The sequence below is a fragment of the Ammodytes marinus genome (genome assembly GCF_949987685.1).
Source record: "Ammodytes marinus genome assembly, chromosome: 5".
Taxonomy (NCBI): domain Eukaryota; kingdom Metazoa; phylum Chordata; class Actinopteri; order Uranoscopiformes; family Ammodytidae; genus Ammodytes; species Ammodytes marinus.
The window spans coordinates 23,534,678-23,554,734 of NC_137234.1; the positions used below are offsets into that span (position 1 = coordinate 23,534,678).

Here is a 20,057-nt window from a genome sequence, read left to right on the forward strand (position 1 = left end):
GTCCATCTCTGGCCTCAAGAACATTTGTTCATTATGTTTGATGTCAAATTTTAAAGGCAGTAATTATTATGCTTCCCCCCCAGCTGGGAGGTGGTTTAATGTGGTGTTCAATTGCACACAAGATTAAAAGCCTCAACTTACTGACAAAAAAACATGTTTCTGTGGAAATGGAGCCATACAACTGACAAAATGTGTGAAAGAAAACTACATCAGCAGTTGCATACGCTGCAATGTGAAAGTATGCAACTGTGTTTAACCTTTTCATATAAATAAATGTGGGTTACATTCAAGTCATCGCCAAACTAGTTGACACCAAGTTGATTAAGCCTATCAGCTCCACAAAACTCAGTATTTCTCAATAATGCAGCTTTTGCAAACAGCTTTTAGCTTCTGACACTGGTGCAGGAGTTTAGAAAAATTCCAAGAAGCATCCATGAAACATTTCAGTTGTTGATTCTATACTGCTAAGAAAAAACATGGACATAGAGCAGAAGGAATAAAATCCATGCACGATCACGGAAGGCTTACCTCATGTAGATGTGCCGACAGCGTTGTTGTAACTATTCAGTATTCCTCATGGGGGCAGCAGAAGTTACGCACTATAGCTTTAACCATCCACACAGTGATAAAGCTAAAGTATGTAATGTGCCATACTTTATAAGGACACTAAGAAGATGAATTAACACTTTCAACTGAAATTGTGGACAGTAAATCTGTTGTTGGGATTTTGACAGTGTTTGATTGTGTTAGCTTGCTGACTGAAATGCTTGAGCTACTGTTACAAAGGTTTATACAGTGATGTTACAGCAGTATGGACAAATCATGGACATTTCATTCTATTGGCATAAAATAAGATAAATCTGCTGAGTAAAAATGTTGCATCAGGAAAATAGATGTATTATTAAATAGAGAGTACAAAAGTATTTGTATCATTATTTGTTTATTGATAGTTATTGATTTAGGCCTATTCTGGTGTTTTTATTCTTGTCAGAAAATCTTTTGCTATATTTAGTCATGGGGAGATGCCTGTTATTTCAGTGTCTATGAGAGCCAATCCTTTGCATATTTCAAAGGGATTGCAGCAGTTTGTAGCTGTGTAGAGGTGTAAAAGGGGTGTCAGGGTAAGAGAGAACGACCGACAGACAGACAGACAGACAGGCGTAATGCAAGCCAGGAGAAAAAAAGCAATCTGACAAAGAGTGTGGACATTCTGTATCGAGACAAGAACAAAGACTGCATCAAAGCGGTGTGGAGAGGGAACAGACATGGCCTTGTTCTCTATTGGTCCACTCTCTTGAGGAGATGGTAAAAGCAAAGATGTGGAACTTTTGCATGTGTTCATCTCATAGATAGTAAATAATAGGTTCATCTGTACTGCTGCTGTTGTCAATAAGAGGAGAATCTATCTCTTCTCTTATGCATATGAGTAATTTCACATGCACCAAATGAAACTCAAGTAATTCCAGTAATGCAAGAACTGTGGATATCAATTTATTTGGGGGAAATCATACTGTAATACAACAGTATTCAACACTCTCTTTTGCATTTGGCCACACGTTCTCATCCACACACACCTGCCATGTCTTCTCTTGTAATACATCTGGAAAAACTACTTTTTGCATGCTTTATGCATCCCTGGTAATATTTTACATAATATGTCCAGACATCCAGCATTTATTGCGTCCAAAGGGAATTCTGCTCATCAGGCTTTGGGTCATGAACTTTCCACCTTGTTAAAAGGGTTAATCTATCTATGCCATAGACAATGTAGCCTACTCCATAGACTCTATCTAGAGTCTATGGAGTAGGCTACATTGTCTTTACTGGTAGGGGAAATAGTTTATGAATTTCGACAGATTTGGTCATTGAATGCATGTTTTTGTGTCAAATCAATGAAACGTGTTTTAGTCAACTTTGACTTCTGTTGTGCTTATTGCGTGAAGAGTTTTCAAGAAGTGTTTCAAACTGTTCTTAGTCCTTAGGGAAAAAAGGCTTTTAGCTAGCCTGCTACCGTGAACCCAAGAGCATAAAAACACGCAGGATACTCCGGGTTTGTTTGGCTCCACAATTTCTTTTTAAACATTTATAAAGAAAGGGAATCTCTCATTGTCTCATTACCTATGCTGTAGGCTATTTAATTTTTATTTTTTTTTATATTTTCATTTATTGAATAGTGTCATATCTATTCAGTGGATCCCCATTCATGTCTCCAAAGAACTGTTGCAAAATAGTCTACTTTTCTATTCAAGGGTGCATGGTATTTACACTGTGTGTGTGTGTGTGTGTGTGTGTGTGTGTGTGTGTGTGTGTGTGTGTGTGTGTGTGTGTGTGTGTGTGTGTGTGTGTGTGTGTGTGTGTGTGTGTGTGTGTGTGTGTGTGTGTGTGTGTGTGTGTGTGTGTGTGTGTGTGTGTGTCTGTGTCTGTGTGTCTGTCTGTGTGTGTTGGGCGGACACATTAGAATTGGACAGAGCGGACAGCAGTTGTTAAGGAGTCGTCAAGGTTACCAGCGCCCGGGAACAATGTTGAGCTGGGAATGCAACGCCGTGTTAAAGACTGAATGGAGTCCTGAGGTGCACAGGATACATGTACATGTTTGTGCAGTGACAAAATGAGCACACACTCACAAGATGTCGTCATCCAAAAAGACTAAGGCCTACTACCTGAATAAGTAATTGGGGGAAATTCATCAAAGGCAGAAATCGATCTATCTAATCTATCATCAGATTAGTTATGTCAGACAAGGAACCACGTGATTAAGCCCTGAAAACGTCTCTGTTGCCACTTTTCTAAAGCACTGTTGGGCATCTTAATTTACTGGGCTGTGAACTGCAAGTAGAGCTGTGAGGGGAATTCCACAGGGGGACACATTCAACCACATAGACAAACACACAAACTGTATTGACACGGACACTATACATCAATAGTTTGTATGTGAATATCTCTCTTTTCCAAACAGAAAACTTTGTGTGTTGCCATAGGCTCCTTTCTAAGTGCCCATTGTTTGGTTTTGCGAGTGGGCTGTAGAGCATGTGTGTGCATGTGCAAATAGGAATGTAAAAAGGGTGTTTGCCCTACTAACTCTGCCCCCAGCGCGAGCCCCTTCATCCAACCCTGTTGTCATGCACAGGCGCTCTCTCCTTGGCACAAAGCAGGCTGGCAGCACAAGAGCCATGTGTTTTAGCTCCACGCTTTGAAGGGCTCTGAAAAAAAACTTTTCAGGACTGTTTCGTGTAAAGGGATTGAGAGAGAGAGAGAGAGAGAGAGAGAGAGAGAGAGAGAGAGAGAGAGAGAGAGAGAGAGAGAGAGAGAGAGAGAGAGGATACAAAAGGAGAAGAGAGTGGGGGTGGGGGTGAAAGAGAGTGTATGTGTGAGCGAGAGAGATGGGGAGCAGAAGGAGTTTTAGACAAAAACAAGCTCTCTTCCATGTTGTGATTTGATCAGTTGTCGGAGGAAACCCTTGTTGGATAATCTCTGGGGGAACATTTGCAAGCGGTTCGACAACAGGTGAGTGTGCAAGGGAGCAATATGAAAAACTGTTTTGTTTTATTTCATAACACTGCATTAGTGACCTAATTGATCATTTTCTTTTAGTTTACTGCACTTCTCATTGCTTTCCTTCCTGAAACATCCATCTTCCTTTTTTTTTTAAATAGGCTAATTGCTTCCTGTTGATAGGAACGTCTCTGAATAAACATTTTGAAAACAAGGTTAAAATATGGACATTGGACCTGAACGTATGACACTTTCACGAATTGGAATATGTTTCCCCCTCTTCCTCTCCCAGTGGGCTGTGGCCCTCACCCGCTGACCTCATCATTAAAGTTAGCCACCACCAGCTGCTTCAGTGATGCAGTGCGACGAGCTCTCGGCCCGGGAGGAGTTCACCTACAGCTACATGCCCACCAGTCTGGAGAGGGGCGCTGGGTCGCTGGGCCGACGCAGCGACAGGGGAACAGGGGACAGGAGGCCAGACAGGGGGACGGAGCGCTATAGGCCCGAGCGGGACAGCTACACAGTGGACGTTAGGGCCAGTGACCTGCAGCTGGCCCAGCCGGAGCCTCTAAAGCACCCCTGCTTCAGCTACAGGGCTTGGCTCTACAGTGTCCTCATAGGGGTGAGAGCGAAGAGGTGGCTAGGGGGTGGCATAGGCTACAAGGGAGGCACATTACAGGGTGTACTGTATATATTAAGTCCATAACACACAAAGTTTATAGGTTGGTGTGATCTTTCCTCTGATGAGAGAGAGAGTATCCCAATCTAGAGCATTTTGAGTGAGATGGCCACAAGGAATCCTGTTCTGTGCTTCCACATTTTTGGAGAGGAGAGACATACAACGACTGTCCGATGCATCAAAATAATCCAAAAGCTATAACAAAATGGGTTTTCGGAACGGTGTATGAGTACATACCAAGACAAAACTAGAAAAAAAACTTTACAAAGGTTTGAAAGTGGTTGCTGCCTGTCAGTATTTCAAATATCAGCAGTTTGTCTGTGTGTTTTGTGTTATATCTGGTGAACTGAACACTTCTAATTTATGTATTATATGTTTGCACGGTGAGAGGTGTTTTAGCATTCAGGTGCAGTCTCAGCTGTTGAATGCATTTATGAGTGTGTGTATTTTTGTATGCATGGTTGTGTGTGTGTGTGTCCACAGGGCAGTCTGCTTATCACATCTGGTTTCTCTCTGTACCTGGGAAATGTGTTTCCTGTTGCCATGGACTACCTACGCTGTGCCGCAGGCTCCGTGAGTGACCGTCATGGAAGTGTATTCACACAGCCATGATACTATGCTGAAATTATATGCTGCACCACCTTAATGAGTTTATACACATTGTTTTCCTCAACACTGTCATGTCTAAATCCCAGTTACACATCCATTTTAGACGGCATCTGCTATAGAGATAGATGCAGCAGCTCATTCATTGCTGTTTCTACCCAGGGCCTCCCTGCGGCGATAGCCAGCCTTGCCATTGCCAAGAACAGACATGTTGCAGTGAGTAAACAATGAACACACCAAGCTAAAGAGATAATTATGTTTAGCCTAAATGGATTTGTAATTGAATTTCCTACAGGCAATTAAGGCTTGATACTCATTGCAGATTTTTATCGTTTTTTTTTCAAGGTGTCAGATTTCCAATTGGTCTATGTGTCAACGTTTGCTGTGACCACCACCTGCCTGGTTTGGTTTGGATGTAAACTGGTCCTGAACCCTTCTGCTGTCAATGTAAATCCATCATAGTATTATATATAGGATACTGATACTCCTCTGGCTGCACATACTGTATCAAGTTATTCTTCAGAAAGAAGCATTATCTTCTACTTCAACCTTCCTTCGGTTCTCCCTCTCTCCCGCTCTGTCTGTTCTCAGATCAACTTTAACCTCATCCTGATGATTGTTCTGGAGGTGTTGATGGCTAGTACTGTCATCCTGTCAGCGCGCTCTGCAGAAGACTGCTGCTGCCACAGGAAGGTGAATGTGTGAAAGTGTGTGTGTGTGTGTGTGTGTGTGTGTGTGTGTGTGTGTGTGTGTGTGTGTGTGTGTGTGAGACTGATTGCTTTTATACCCAAAATTGATGTCTCTCTCCCCTTATTCTCCTTATAGCTATCACTCTCCCCTTTCAACTCCTCTCAATCTTTGTATCCATCTTTTAGCCAGCATATGAAAGACCTGTGGATATGAAGCCTGCAGTGTTCCCCTCTCGACTCCTGAAAGCATATTCTGTAGGTACTCCTGGCATTTGTTATTTTACATCTGGTTCATTCTTATCAATCACTTAAGAATGTCTCTTATAGGTGATCGAAGTTATTGTGGGGATTTCTGCCGTGTTTGGAGGAATTATTGCACTCAACATGGACGCTTTGCTACCTGGCCCCTACTTGTCAGTCACATTTTTCTGGATTCTTGTGGCTGTAAGTCTTTTCCCTTTACTACTTACTTTTCATTATGACATATGATTGCACCTCACAATGATAATCAAGATGCAGTCCATCACTGGCCTTATATCACATAACTTTGTGTCTGATCTTTAATCCTTTGCAGTGTTTTCCTTGCGCTATTGCCAGTCATGTTGTGTCAGAATACCCCAACAAATGTCTGGTGAGTACAAGAGAGCACATCTGCTATGGGAATATTTAGTTTTTTGACTGTCCAAACCAAATTAATCATGTTTTCCCATGCTACCTCAGTAGGAGAAAGTATGGAGCATCTTTATCTGAAACTCTGTATTGTTGTGTACACCAAGGTTATGTATGTTCTGGGTCCTATTCTGTTTGCAGATGAAGGATAATCTTTATTATTCCTACATTTCTCAGTTATACAAACTCTATTTCCTTTTTAATCTTTGTCTTCAAACTTATTTTCTCAGTTTCTCCATTGTCTTTCTTCACGGTGTCTCTCAGGTGGAGATGCTGATTGCCATCAGCAGCGTAACGTCCCCCCTGCTCTTTTCAGCCTCCGGCTTCCTCTCTTCCAGTGTGATCAGCTTCATTGAAATTTTTCTGCATGATGTGCCTACAGCCAAGGTCAGTTAAGTGAATCCACTATACTATTAGTATGCAATGTTTAGCATCTGTAGTCAGCATAACCTATTCAGCCTTAACCTTCTTTTGCATGAGAAAATAAAAAACAGATTTTAGAGAAACTGCAAAATTGACTCTACTAAAGTAATTTCATCTCTGTACTTTGTACTTGTGTGTGTGTGTGTGTGTGTGTGCGTGCGTGCGTGCGTGCGTGCGTGTGTGTGTGTGTGTGTGTGTGTGTGTGTGTGTGTGTGTGTGTGTTCCAGCAATCCTACGACATCCTGCTGCTGATTCTGATGGTGCTGCTGCTGGTGCAGGCAATTCTCACTTCAGCCACGGTGGTGCACTGTGCATCCTACAAGAGTCAGCTACGCAGGGGTGCTCCAGAGTGCGAGGACAGCATGCACAACCCGATCCATGAGGTAAGGAACTTGTGGTCCGTCTGTATTTCTTTCTCCTTTTCTGTAAATCCACTTTCAACAAGAGACATTTGAAAATGTGTCAATAGATATAATTATTTCTCAGGTGTAAGACTCATTAGCTCATGTGAATGGCATATATCTGTAATTGACTCGACGTCATTGTAAAAGAGGGTCACCCCTCAATGATCTTTCGAGGATAAATAAAGGAAAATGAATATACATACATATCAATGAGCTGGTCCTACAAGTTCAAACACATTAAAAACACACTTGCCGCATATCCGTCACACATCATTTATCTGATTGTTTTTTGTCACCTCTACCCCTTCCATATTTCATCTCTCCCTAATTTGTCTCTCTCCATCTCCCTCTTCTTGTTTTGCTCCCTCAGCAGCACGCACCCAATGGAACACTGCCGGACTTTGACAAAGACATAGCCTGGAAGGCTGTTGTGGTCCAAATGGCCCACTGAACAGTGTCAGCATACGGAGAGGAAAAGAGTAAGCACAAGGAGTACAATCCGGACACAGTAGTAACGATGTGATCAGAGATGGAGAGAGACATGGTGGGAAAGAGAGAAGGAAATGAAGAAAATAAAGAGGAAGAAATCAGAGAGAAAAAAGTTTTCTCTCTGAAAATCGTTTTTTTATTTTGATTGTTTTTCATGAAAAGATTTGCATACATAATGGTTTGAATATTTTTCTTTGAAGCCTGTTTTCTGTGGTTTCATAATTGTTGCCTGATTTGGCGAGGAGTGACATTATTTGACCTGGGAATTGAACCATTCTCTGTAGTTTACTAAGCACATGTGTTAAACTGTTTTAGTTTTTTACTGTGACAACAGATAGCTACAGTACATACAATGAACAATCAATGACAATTTTCATTTGTATTCAAATGTTCCTAATCACAAAGATTTATGAATGATGTCTCAAAATATTTAACTTTGTTTGATGCTGTTTATATGTACACAATTAAAATCACACACACAAAGTATGATGCAATTTTCAATTCAACTCACTTATGTTTGTCAGAATCATTGTCAAGGTTGCACATGTTGACAGAAAATGTCGGAATGTATGCAGTACATCCAACTCAATGTTGTTCTCAATGGTTCATCTTTTTTCTCTAAGAAGAGAGTTATCTTAAATGAGATACACTATGCAATTTTGATACATTCCTCCAAATGTGGTGGCTTATCTATCGCCTAGCACTGGCTCAATTTACATAGAAGGAGGATAGTGAACACCGCTTGAATGTAAGTTATAGGCCTTTATTTTGTATTAGTATTAGGCCTCTATGTGTTCTCCTGTATATATCGGTTTGGTAGTGGTAATTATTTCTTTTTAGAAAAAATAAAATGTTTGTAATTAACGTGTAAAATGTTTTAAGGTTGCATTTCTTAATGTTGTGCACTTGATCAATCTGCATGATGTAATGTATACATGAAGAGATAACAGACATGGTTCACACTCAGTGGCCAAATAAAGTGAGTTAAGCCTACAATCTATTGCATTCCAATACAATTGTTTGGCTATACATTCTTCTTTCATGATGTCAATTCAATGCTTTATTGTTGAGACTTCTTTTCACTGGACGGTGTTGTTGCCTAATTGTTGTTGCATTAATTTGCCCATATACGATTATATCCAAATGTAGGCTAATATCAAGTTCTGCCACCTTCAACTATGTCCACAGTGATACACATATAATCGATATAGCCTATATATATATTTTTTTTTATTAATAGTAAAGCAGTTTGTACAGTTGGACCTCGAGAGAGGGCACTGAGTAGCCTATAGCCTTTGATGAAAGGACAGGTTTGTTTTGTTTTTGTTCTGTCTTTCCCACCGGCTGTTATTGCATTCTTCTGTAGTCTATTCTTTACAAGATGCCTCACATCCTAGACGTGAACACACAAAGATATCTGCAACAACGCCGAACCCGAGGGAGAGAGAGAGAGAGATAGAGAGACTATAATTGGAAGCAGTCGTAGTGAGGTGCGGCTTCCCCAACCGGCGGGAACCGGCTCGAGGAAAACTGACTTGTGGCTTGCGCCGCCTCCGCGCGCTCAGAAAGAGAGCCCAAGGCTGCTGGAGGCTGCAAACAAACTTACCAAGCTGCTGCAAACCCGCTTCCCTTCAGCAGCGATGTAGTGGGAATGTAAAGGCACCAAATATCATTCAGTGAGAGCACTAGCCTGATAATGAATTCCTTCTTCTTCTTTTTTTTAAAATAAATAGCCTACTTCATTCTGTTTCCTTAAATGACCTCTCTCTGTGTGTTATCTCCAGAGTCAGCGCCAGCAGCCCGTAACATTATAATGAGGACTCCTCTGTTATCAGCTCCAGGAGGCGCTACTTTATTTCAAACTTGAACTTGGTGAACCCCAACACGGATGTTGTTTTGGACCATCAACTCCCAACAAACACGCAGCACGCCACACCCCGGCCGTTATTCTGATTGACAGATATCTATCCCATTCGTTGTTTTCACATTCCTTTGGCCAGTCCCACTATAACAAATGATGGTCAGGCTGAATACACCTTTCACTAAGAAACTGAAAGACTGGCAGTGCCTTGTAGTGTGGTTGTAGATTGATTTGAATAGTGATGTCATTGTCAGTCATTGATTTATTTAGCCAAAGTCATATTCCTAAATAGGCACATTCCCTATTGCCTACTCTCAATCTGTGGGTTTAAAAGACTATATCCATTGTATAACATTCCACTAATGTTGAGGAAATATAGTTAGGTAACTATTTCATTGATAAACAAATGTAAAAGTAGCTATTGTAAAATTAGTATGATATCAATTTCTGCACACACATTTATGTTTCAGCATCTCTGCTCTGCAACACCACCACCTGTCCTTATTGGAGTCGCGGTCGTCGTTGGGATGAGAGCGAAGCGATGTGATGGACGAAGGAATCTGGATGCGTTATGTCATCCGTCGGTTCTAAGGAAGAGGTAGGGCAGGGGAGGGGAGAGGAGAGGGGTGTGTAAGGGGGGGAAAGGCGGAACAAACCGGTGTGTGCTCGGATACATGCTGTAGCTGCTCGCCCGCACTGCAGATTAACTCCTGCCGGGCCGGTTGAGATGCAGCGAGATATGGTGGTGAGTGGATTTTTGTTATTTTGCCTTCACTGCATGCACATATGGCTTTCCTTCCGGTGCTAGTCTCTCCAGCGTGGACAGGTAGACGGCTGATGCAGGTATTGAATATCTCAGAGACTCTCATGCACGCACGCACGCGCACATACAAACACACACACACACACACACACACTCGCACACCACAGTCGCTACACTTGATTTTAAGCAGGTCCTCTCTTGCTTTTCGGGAGCTATCCGCGGCTCAGGTGCTGAAACGGCTCGTCATCTGCATGCAGCTGCAGATCACTGCAATGCAAGTCTCTATTGGACCGTTGGTGGACCTTACTGGTTGCGATTCTCCCGATGTCCTGGACGCACAGACCTGTCAACAAACGGCTCTGAGAGGAACCCTAGCTCAACACGAGCTATTTAGGACACATCTTCTTATCTTATTTTTATCACCCGGATCAAATGTTCCTGCAGTGTCCCCATTCGGTTGTCAAAAGTGAGAAAACAGCCAGGATATTTTACGTTGTGCAGTTTTCTATAAGTTCAAAATTTTATTTTTTCTAAGATGTAGGCTATCATTGGTCTGCTAAAGTTAGTCTTCCGGACGGATTTGTTTTGTGAATGGCTGAGAACTAGTGTCAGATCTATACGGACAGAAAGTTTCAGTTCCCTCTTCAGCCATCATCTCATTCATAATGAATGAATGGGGCTCCTCTCCATTTATCTGTGGTCCCGGAGCTTCATCTCTTTGTAGCCGGCTTTGCTGGTCACAGAATTTGCGGCCAAAGAATGTGGGATTCCCTCTTTGAACATTGGAATCATCCCCTAAATAAAGGGAATTATCTGCTGGACTGGATCAGTGCCAGTGGCTCAGAGACAGCAGTGCAGCCTCCAACTGAGGGGCAGAAAATGCGATGCTGCCCCTTTAAATTTCAATTATGCAAAGTTTATTTCCCCCTCTCCCTGCAGACAGTGTTTGAGGATATAGATAAACTTAACCCTGATAGTATAATCTGTACTATGTGCTATGATATACCATAAGGGACATTTTGTTCTCTTGCAGCGTGTCAGCGTTAATATGAAGAGCAGCCTTGAATGATGTCCTCTGATAGCATTTCAAAGAAATCCGCTCCTTGTGATCTTGCTCACCCTGCGGGTGATAGTGCTATAATGCTGATTAAAGTAATTGTCCCCTGTACTCATGAAACTGCAGTCTCAAGGCTCCAATCCCAGAGGTAATAAGAATACTTTCCAAACCCTGGACTGGAGGGCTTGGCCTTCTGGACTTAATCATTTGTATAATGGGAAAAAGTGAAAAGAGGGCAAAAAAGGATTAATGACGTGAGGAAAAAAAAGAGAAAGTGTATTCTCACTCCTCCCGAAGGACATTCACATAACCTTCAAGTGAGGTGAACAGGAACAAAGTCCACCCTGCAAAATGACTGTAGAGGCGCATGCTTATGCATGTATCCATATAAGAGTATCTCTCTCACACACCCACACATACACTCACTATCTATGCTTGACAAGGTACCCAACTGGCTGGGTTCACCTGCCATCCGAGTGTGAACATGCTGTTCCACTGAGTTATTGATCACCAGGACTCCAAAGGGGGGACCAGGGGACTACCAATTTAGGCAGTGTCCAAAAAAAAGATAAGGTTGATTATTTCTCAACAAAATAGAACATTTGTCAAAATCACTGACTGAATTATGTGCTTAATCAATGTGTGATTAGCTTCCTACCTAGAAAATAAATCTGCCCTTTAGTGTCCTTGCTCCGATGTAATCACAATCACACACTTCACTGGTCAGGGAGTGAGCATTAGTCGTCCTCACCACATGACTGCATTGTGGAGGACAATGGATGCGAACAGAGAGTCTTCCTGAGGAACACGTGAGACAATTCAAATTCACACCATGGCTTGTTGGACTAATTATCTATCATACAAATTGTTCCCCAGAAATTCAATCCTGTACCTCTCTGTACTTTGATGAAAACACACACCTTGACTGCTTTTCTGTCTTTCAGGAAAGGATCGGTCAGAGCTTCTCCTGCCCGAAGCTCGCTTAACAACTCTTCAGCCAGCGCTCGTTCTCCCTTGTAATCGCAAGGACGCCTCTTAAACACGGCTCATTCCTCAACCTGCCACACAGTGTTTGTGTGTGTGTGTGTGTGTGCGTGTGTGTGTGTGGACTGAGGCCAGACACTGTAGAGATGGGTCAAAACAGAGGGATGCACACAGAGGAGGAAGAGCGAGGAAGGAGCTACTGAACATTACGTCTATCCTTTTAAACAAGAGGGGCAGTGGCAAACTGAAGAAAACTCAAAGCTCTGAAGAACAGACCACACAGTTTGACCTGTTTCTTACCCACGTGTGTGGACAGGGGCTGTAGTTGGCAAAACATTTCTGTCTGTGTGTGTCTGTGTGTTGATGAGTATTTAACCACAGCAGGGAGTGTGTCTCCAGCCCCAGAGGGAGTTTGTAGCGTGTGCCCTTTGTGGTTCCGGATGCAGAACATTCTCGATCAAAACCTAGACATGGCTACAGCTCTGCTCGCCGGGGAGAAGCTGAAGGAGCTGATCCTGCCCGGCTCGTCCCAGGATGAGAAGGGCGGGGTGCTGGCCAGCCTCATGGTGCAGCTCAAGCTGGAGCTGCCCTTCGACCGCGTTGTCACCATCGGGACGGTCATCATCCCCATTCTGCTGGTCACCCTTGTCTTCACCAGGAACTTTGCAGGTGAGACTTCACTGCCTACTAGAGGGCAGTTCCTTCATTGCCACATGTTTAACAGCGAAAGGCCAGCGTGGCTAATAAAGTTGCGGTATCCCTTCAGTTGTATAGCTTCGGAAAGAATCTAGCATAGGTCGGGTTTGGAATGTTGCAAACACAGATCACTTTTAAGGCAACAGAGGGTCACAGATAAACCCAACCTTTTTATCTAAGAATGCAACAAATGTAAAAGAAGTTGAGCCGAAATAGTTACACCCAGCATATTTTGAAATGAAGCCATGCAGGGCTTCAGACAGTGTCCTCTTGAGACAGACAGTGTTAAGAAGAAGTGTAGGTAAGAGATTAGGCAAGGCTGCAAAAGGAGCATAGACAAATGCATTAGAGGAGCAGACAGGGAGTGGTAGGAAAGGCCGGAAAGGCTAATGATGGGGATGGATTATGTGTGTGTGTGGGGTGGTAATGTTGTTTGGTTAGAAGGCATAAGACTGGAAGCGATGAATGGGACAAATGCTAGTTCACTGCTGAGTCAGCCTCTCTGCATAGAGTCATTAACCATCTGGCACTGAGCGTTAAACTTAAGCAGAAGAAAGAAGTGGGAGTTTAGTGAAGTTCTTCTTGTCATGATGTTTAGTGCACTACCAAAACATATTTAGATGACTCAGCACAAGGAAATCACATTGTCCTCTGTGACAGTAACTTGAAAGAATACATGCTGACTTGAACATAAATCACTTTTAGTCATAGCTTTTAATAAAGACTTGCTGGAACCCTGAATCGCTTAGATTTGTACTGATACAGAAAAACCTTGAAAGGAAAGGGTTGTTCTCACTTCCCCTGTGTGAGCCGGGCGAACATTTCAATCAATTCACAATCAGTGTGTTATCAGAGACACACAGTTGAAGGATTCTACAACATTCTCAGAAATACAGTGCAAATAGAAATGAAACAGAGATCATTTTCATTCATGCAAGTATTTTCCTAAAAAATTGAAATACATATTTTCCAGACACATTTATCAACCACTAACTTTGGAAGAGAAATTAATTGAGCTTTCAAGTTGTTACTCAGACTGTCTGTTTTAAACATCTGTTGCAATATTCAGAGTGAATAGTCACATTGACTTACAGTGCTCTGTCTAGGTGTGTGCGCATCCGATTTAATTGTACAATGTATGGGTACTACTACAGATATTTCGGGAATGTTTACCTCTTTTCATTATTAAATAAGCTTGTGAGATGAAATTGTTAAACTGGGGTTTTAGTTAACCTGTCTGTTTGTGTGAGGTCTTGCAGGTCGTTAAATTGCAAAGTTTTCATATGGCCAGAACAGGGGAAAAAAGAGGCTCAGGATCGAGCATTGTTAGATGTCATCATCCAACTTCTTAAAGTAGTGTTTGGGTCTGATTCTTTCTATCTGTGCTTTCCTCAGAGGAGTCCATATACTGTTACACACCGCACAACTTCACCAGAGACCAGGCACTGTACGCCAGAGGCTACTGCTGGACAGAGCTGCGGGATGCTAAACCTGGTGTGGAGTCTCACCTTTGGCCTTCGCTATTTGAACATAAATTCCTGCCCTACGCCCTGCTGGCCTTTGCTGGAATCATGTACATTCCTGCTCTGGGCTGGGAGTTCCTTGCCTCTACTCGACTCACCTCAGAGCTCAATTTCCTGCTTCAAGAAATTGATAACTGCTATCATCGAGCTGCTGAGGGCCGAGCCCCAAAGATTGAGAAGCAGATCCAATCCAAAGGACCTGGCATAACTGAGCGAGAGAGGAGGGAGATCATAGAGAATGCTGAGAAAGAGAAAAGCCCCGAGCAGAACCTGTTTGAGAAATACTTAGAGAGACGAGGCGAGAGTAACTTTCTAGCTAAGATTTACTTGGCACGCCACTTGGCTATTATCTGCCTTAGCTCTATCCCCATTTCCTACCTGAGCGCCTATTACGCTCGTCAAAGGCAGAATGAGTTCACCTGCGCACTGGGTGAGCCCCCGGACATTAGCAGCTATCTAGAGCTGAAGCTCAGGGTCAACTGTAAGCTGCCTGCTGTGCAGCTGCAGCGCATCATGGCAGCAGTAGATATTTCTCTGCTCTGCACCATGAACCTCATCATCCTGCTTAATTTGCTGCACCTGTTTGTGGTGCGAAAGTCCAACTTTGTATTCGACAAACTGCACAAAGTTGGTATTAAAACACGGCGGCGCTGGCAGAAGTCTCAGTTCTGTGATATCAACATCCTGGCCATGTTCTGCAACGAGAACAGGGATCACATCAAGTCGCTCAACCGGCTGGACTTCATCACCAATGAGAGTGACCTCATGTATGACAACGTGGTCAGGCAGCTGTTGGCTGCGCTCGCACAGTCCAACCACGACGCCACACCCACTATGATGGACTCTGGGATACAAACACTTGATGCCAATATGGACCCCTCTGATCTTGGAATGGGAGAGATTGGTGGGGAACCGCTGGTCATCAAACGGCCCCGCAAGAAGATCAAATGGATCCCCAGCTCCAATCCTCTTCCTCAATCATTCAAGGTGAGGCAGCTGCAGAATCTAAACCTGTTTTCCTATAGAAAACGAATTATACTTCCAACTACACTCAACAAAAATATAAACGCAACACTTTTGTTTTTGCTCCCATTTTTCATGAGATGGACTTAAAGATCTAAAATTCCTTCCAGATACACAATTGTACCATTTCTCTCAAACATTGTTCACAAATCTGTCTAAATGTGTGATAGTGAGCACTTCTGCTTTGCTGAGATAATCCATCCCACCTCACAGGTGTGCCACATCAAGATGCTGATCTGACATCATGATTAGTGCACAGGTGTGCCTTAGACTGTCCACAATAAAAGGCCACCCTGAAATGTGCAGTTTTGTCTCACAGCAAAATGCCACAGATGCCACAAGCATTGAGGGAGCGTGCAATTGGCATGCTGACAGCAGGAATGTCAACCAGATCTGTTGCTCGTGCATTGAATGTTCAATTCTCCACCATAAGCCGTCTCCAGCAACTTCACACAGCCATTGAAGAGGAGTGGACCAACATTCCACAGGCCACAATTGACAATCTGATAAACTCTATGCGAAGAAGATGTGTTGCACTGCATGAGGCAAATGGTGGTCACACCAGATACTGACTGGTTCTGAGTCCCCAGACCCCCATTAAAGCAAAAAAATGCACATTTCAGAGTGGCCTTTTATTGTGGACAGTCTAAGGCACACCTGTGCACTAATCATGATGTCAGATCAGCATCTTGATGTGGCACACCTGTGAGGTGGGATGGATTATCTCAGCAAAGCAGAAGTGCTCACTATCACACATTTAGACAGATTTGTGAACAATGTTTGAGAGAAATGGTACAATTGTGTATCTGGAATGAATTTTAGACCTTTAAGTCCATCTCATGAAAAATGGGAGCAAAAACAAAAGTGTTGCGTTTATATTTTTGTTGAGTGTAATTATACTATGTATTATACTAAAACTTCTGCACATCTTCCAAATGACCCATATCAGCTCTTTATAAGAGCATCTTTCTATGAACAGAAACAGGAAGTGGTCCTATGTAGGTCTTCCAAAATACTGTATGTAGAACTCTTTAATGCTGCTTTAATTGTTGCCTCTGGCTACCTGAACAGCAGTTTAAACTATGATAATTAACAGTTTCTTTGTCTCTGTCCTTTCTAAAGGAACCCCTAACGACAACACGTCTAGAAAATAACACCAAGGCTGAAAAACCCAAACCAATCAAACGAAAGACAGTGGCAGACAACTTCATTGCGCCACTTCAGGATAGCAAGAGTACACAGTATCCTGTAACAAAAGGTATGTGGTACAATGAAAAGTAATTTTGTGACGTGTTAAGAAAGAAATGTTTCATTTAAAGTAGCTACTTTAAATGAATGAAAGTAGCTACTTTAAATTAAACTAAAAGCGGTAGTGTTTTTACGACACCAGCGCCCAAGTGTGTGTTGTTTTGTTTAGGAAGCAAGTGAAAGAGCGATAGCAGGATGCACCGCAATGAGGTAATGCATTTATATGTGACTATGTCAGATTAATAACCTTCCAATATGAAAGCAAAGAGAACTTTGATTTAGTAATGTGTGGGTAACACAGGATGTTTCACTCTGCTTGCCTTACATCGTTTTGGTAAGGTTCGGAGATCGTACCCCGAGCAAAGGCATTGATAATAACTAAATAAGAAAAGTGTTTTTTCACTGATTGTCTCGTTTGCAGTTACAGGTCAGTTATAATGACCCGCTCCTTGTAGCATTTTTTTTTGCGATTGATCAAATGACTGTTATGTAAAGGAACTGGCTCTCAAACCCACAGAGAACCACCACCAAACTTCAGTTCAGCTCATCTGCTGGATGTGTACATATTTTCAATATCACTTTCATACACTGATAATACATGTTGTGTTTAGAGCTTGTCCCAAGAGGTTAAGGCAAGTTACTCTGGATGTATGACTTATCTTAGCTAACTACCTAGCTGTAATGTTTACCTCCTTTTAAGTCAGACCTTTCATTTTCAATCGTAGATGCTAGTGGGATGGACAAAAAGCATGCTCGCAACTTCTCTCTGGACGTCCACCCATACATGCTGACCATTCGTAAGCCAAAGGTAGAGGCCACAACCACAGAACCTCTACCCAACGTGGATGCTGTGTACCTTGAAGGCACGCACACTATTGTTTGTGTGTCTGGTGCAATTACAGGTAAGACTGATCTCTGCCTCACTCTTGCTCATTCTGGTTCTGGGCAGATTTGATCACATTTAAGAGACAAACGCCCACAACCACAGCTTGTTAAAACAGTGGCTATGATTATTGAGGACATGTCATTCCACTTGCTTAAATAAATATTGCTAATGCCGCCTTCCATGGTGGCCACACAGCCTTAGAATGCAAAACGTCAGCGTAAGGGACGCACAAACTTTATAGTTTAAATAGTTTCATAGATTCTTTTTTGAATATTGTCTGCCATTTCTCCTCTTGTCTCTTTAGAAACTAAGGTATGCTCTCCGGAATGCACCAACTCTGCCTTTACTACAATGACCCTGCCCACTACTAGTTACGAGAACGGGGTGAGCCCGAACCCTCCGTCCAGTGAAGACCCCCTCAGTCCCAAGTCGTCTCCAACCCAGAGGGAGCCTTACACCCAGCCCGCAAAACCGGAGTCTCAACCACCTCCACTGACCAAAGCCTCGACACACCAGCTACTGAGCAGTATACATCACACTCTCTTTGAGGAAGAAGAGGATGAAAAGAACCGTATGGACAGACTGGCGGAGAGACCTGGGGAGCTCATTGCCGCTGGGGAATGCTGAAGGAGGAGAGGAAGAGGAACATGGACCGAGATTCCTTTTCCCACCCCGACACTACGCTCTGCGCACTTGACCAACACGTCAGTCACCTCCTATCAACAACAGCCACCTCAGCTCTTTAAATTAACTCACAAATGTCTGTGATGGGTGGAATTGGGCGGGAGATGGACTGTGAGAAAACGACATGGATTTTTGGTAGTCGTGAAAGCAAAATGACTCAACTTTTAGACGGGAAATGAATTCAGAGGATAACAAACCAGTGTATCTCTTAGATCATGTTGGCCAGAGTACTAATGTGGGAAATGATGTCACAATCATGTCTCAGGATGACTGTGTATGGCTTAAAACCCACCAATGAAACCAGCAGTGATTTAAAGCAACAGGGTGCTACAGTGCAGGTTCAAACAGCAGCATTAACAGAGGCCTAATGGAGGGATGAATGGCAATGAGAGATGAGTGAGCTTTCTAAAAAAAGAAATAAGAAAATATAGCACACACTTTTTAGAGATGCAAATCTGCAAAGACGATTGCATCATGGCTTCAAACAAAATGTATTTTAAACACATATGTTAACGCTTAGTCCCTTTATCCCAATAGCCGAGTAGAAAGGTAGCTCACGCAATACAATGGCTAAAATCTGCACAATTAATATGCAAAAGATCCCAATATTGTGGCAATAATGTATGCGCTTACAGCATATTTCACAGAACACTATACATGTATAGACACTGTGTATGACTCAGTATTTTGTGGGGTGTTCCAAGTATAACACACTTTTCATGGCTTTATCATATCAGCCATTTCACTTAATGGAATATGAATGTGAATCAGATCTTGACTGGACTACATTTGCACGCCAATAATAGGTCAATTGGCATATTATACACACTCACACTGTGAGGTGACTTGTAACTACCATTATTGCTCGGAGAAACGGTCAGATTTGTCCGATAGGTACCGAGTATCTATGTCATCTTGTGGAGAAAAAGCAGCAATGTGGGTGTTTTCTTCTTGAAGACTTTAGCAGTGGAGTCGCTCCCTATGGTAAAATATGTGACTTTTGTGTTCTGCTGGCTTCTTGTGGGAGTGCTGTCATGTGAAGTGAATGAAGTGAAGAATAGATTTAACGTTGTTCATAGCTTGAAGGTTTATTACATGATGAAGAAGCTTTTGATTGGCATCTGTCTCGGACACAATTCAAACTTCTTTCTGGGATTCTACCCATTCTCGCACTGTGTTCGCATCCACTTTAAAGGAATTTGTAGAGTAGTTGGTCTGGTATTTGTAGTATAAAACAAGCGTATAAGGAAGGCTATGCTTACACTTTTCACAGGAAACAAGTGAGTGAACAAGAGGGGGATTGGTACCACAACAGCTTCATACCATTTTGTCCAGCTGCATATGATTACAGGAACGTCTGGCTGCACTGACTTGTTCAACAATGTGACATCCACTACATACCTATGCATACTATATTCACCTTTTCTTCTGGGAAATTCAGTTAAAGGCACACTTTCAAGACTGTGATTGGAGGTAGCTTACCCACTTCAGCCTACCTTTCAGTTAAAATAACAAATGTTCCATATCATTGTCATGACACAGGTTAGCTCAAACTCCCCCACAATAGACTAATCGAGCACACTAAATGCATCTGAAAGCACTTTAAGACTTGTAGCACGCACGAACGAGTGAGTGAGTATGTGTGAGGGCATACAGTATGTTGTAGTAGGCATACAGCTCTCTGCATTTCTGTGTAGGCTACACTTTCACATTGAGACAGTAGCAGAGGTAAATATTTGAAGGTCTAGTGATAACGTAGAGTAAAGGAAAGTCCGCGCGACTTTGGTTGGTTGTACTGTGTGAAACATTATAATGAAAACCAATTAAAAAACATTCTCCAAATAAACGTGCGTGTCCCCACAATCAATAGCCTACGTGTAC

General features: G+C 42.6%; 2 protein-coding genes across 2 annotated transcripts; both read left to right on the forward strand.

Annotated features, from left to right (window-relative positions):
• Nucleotides 1–3,847: 3,847 nt before the first annotated feature.
• On the forward strand, nucleotides 3,848–7,413 carry mlc1 (modulator of VRAC current 1; the record flags this gene model as incomplete). Its single annotated transcript, XM_080027617.1, has 11 exons — nucleotides 3,848–4,114; nucleotides 4,655–4,744; nucleotides 4,940–4,993; nucleotides 5,123–5,224; nucleotides 5,369–5,470; nucleotides 5,653–5,721; nucleotides 5,794–5,910; nucleotides 6,041–6,097; nucleotides 6,400–6,522; nucleotides 6,786–6,941; nucleotides 7,333–7,413. 11 exons carry the CDS (start codon nucleotides 3,848–3,850, stop codon nucleotides 7,411–7,413), a joined length of 1,218 nt encoding a protein of 405 aa, XP_079883743.1.
• A 5,143-nt stretch (nucleotides 7,414–12,556) lies between these two features.
• panx2 (pannexin 2) lies at nucleotides 12,557–18,119 on the forward strand (the record flags this gene model as incomplete). The annotated part of the gene is made up of 5 exons (XM_080028349.1): nucleotides 12,557–12,785; nucleotides 14,208–15,322; nucleotides 16,481–16,616; nucleotides 17,332–17,508; nucleotides 17,797–18,119. 5 exons carry the CDS (start codon nucleotides 12,557–12,559, stop codon nucleotides 18,117–18,119), a joined length of 1,980 nt encoding a protein of 659 aa, XP_079884475.1.
• Nucleotides 18,120–20,057: the final 1,938 nt, after the last annotated feature.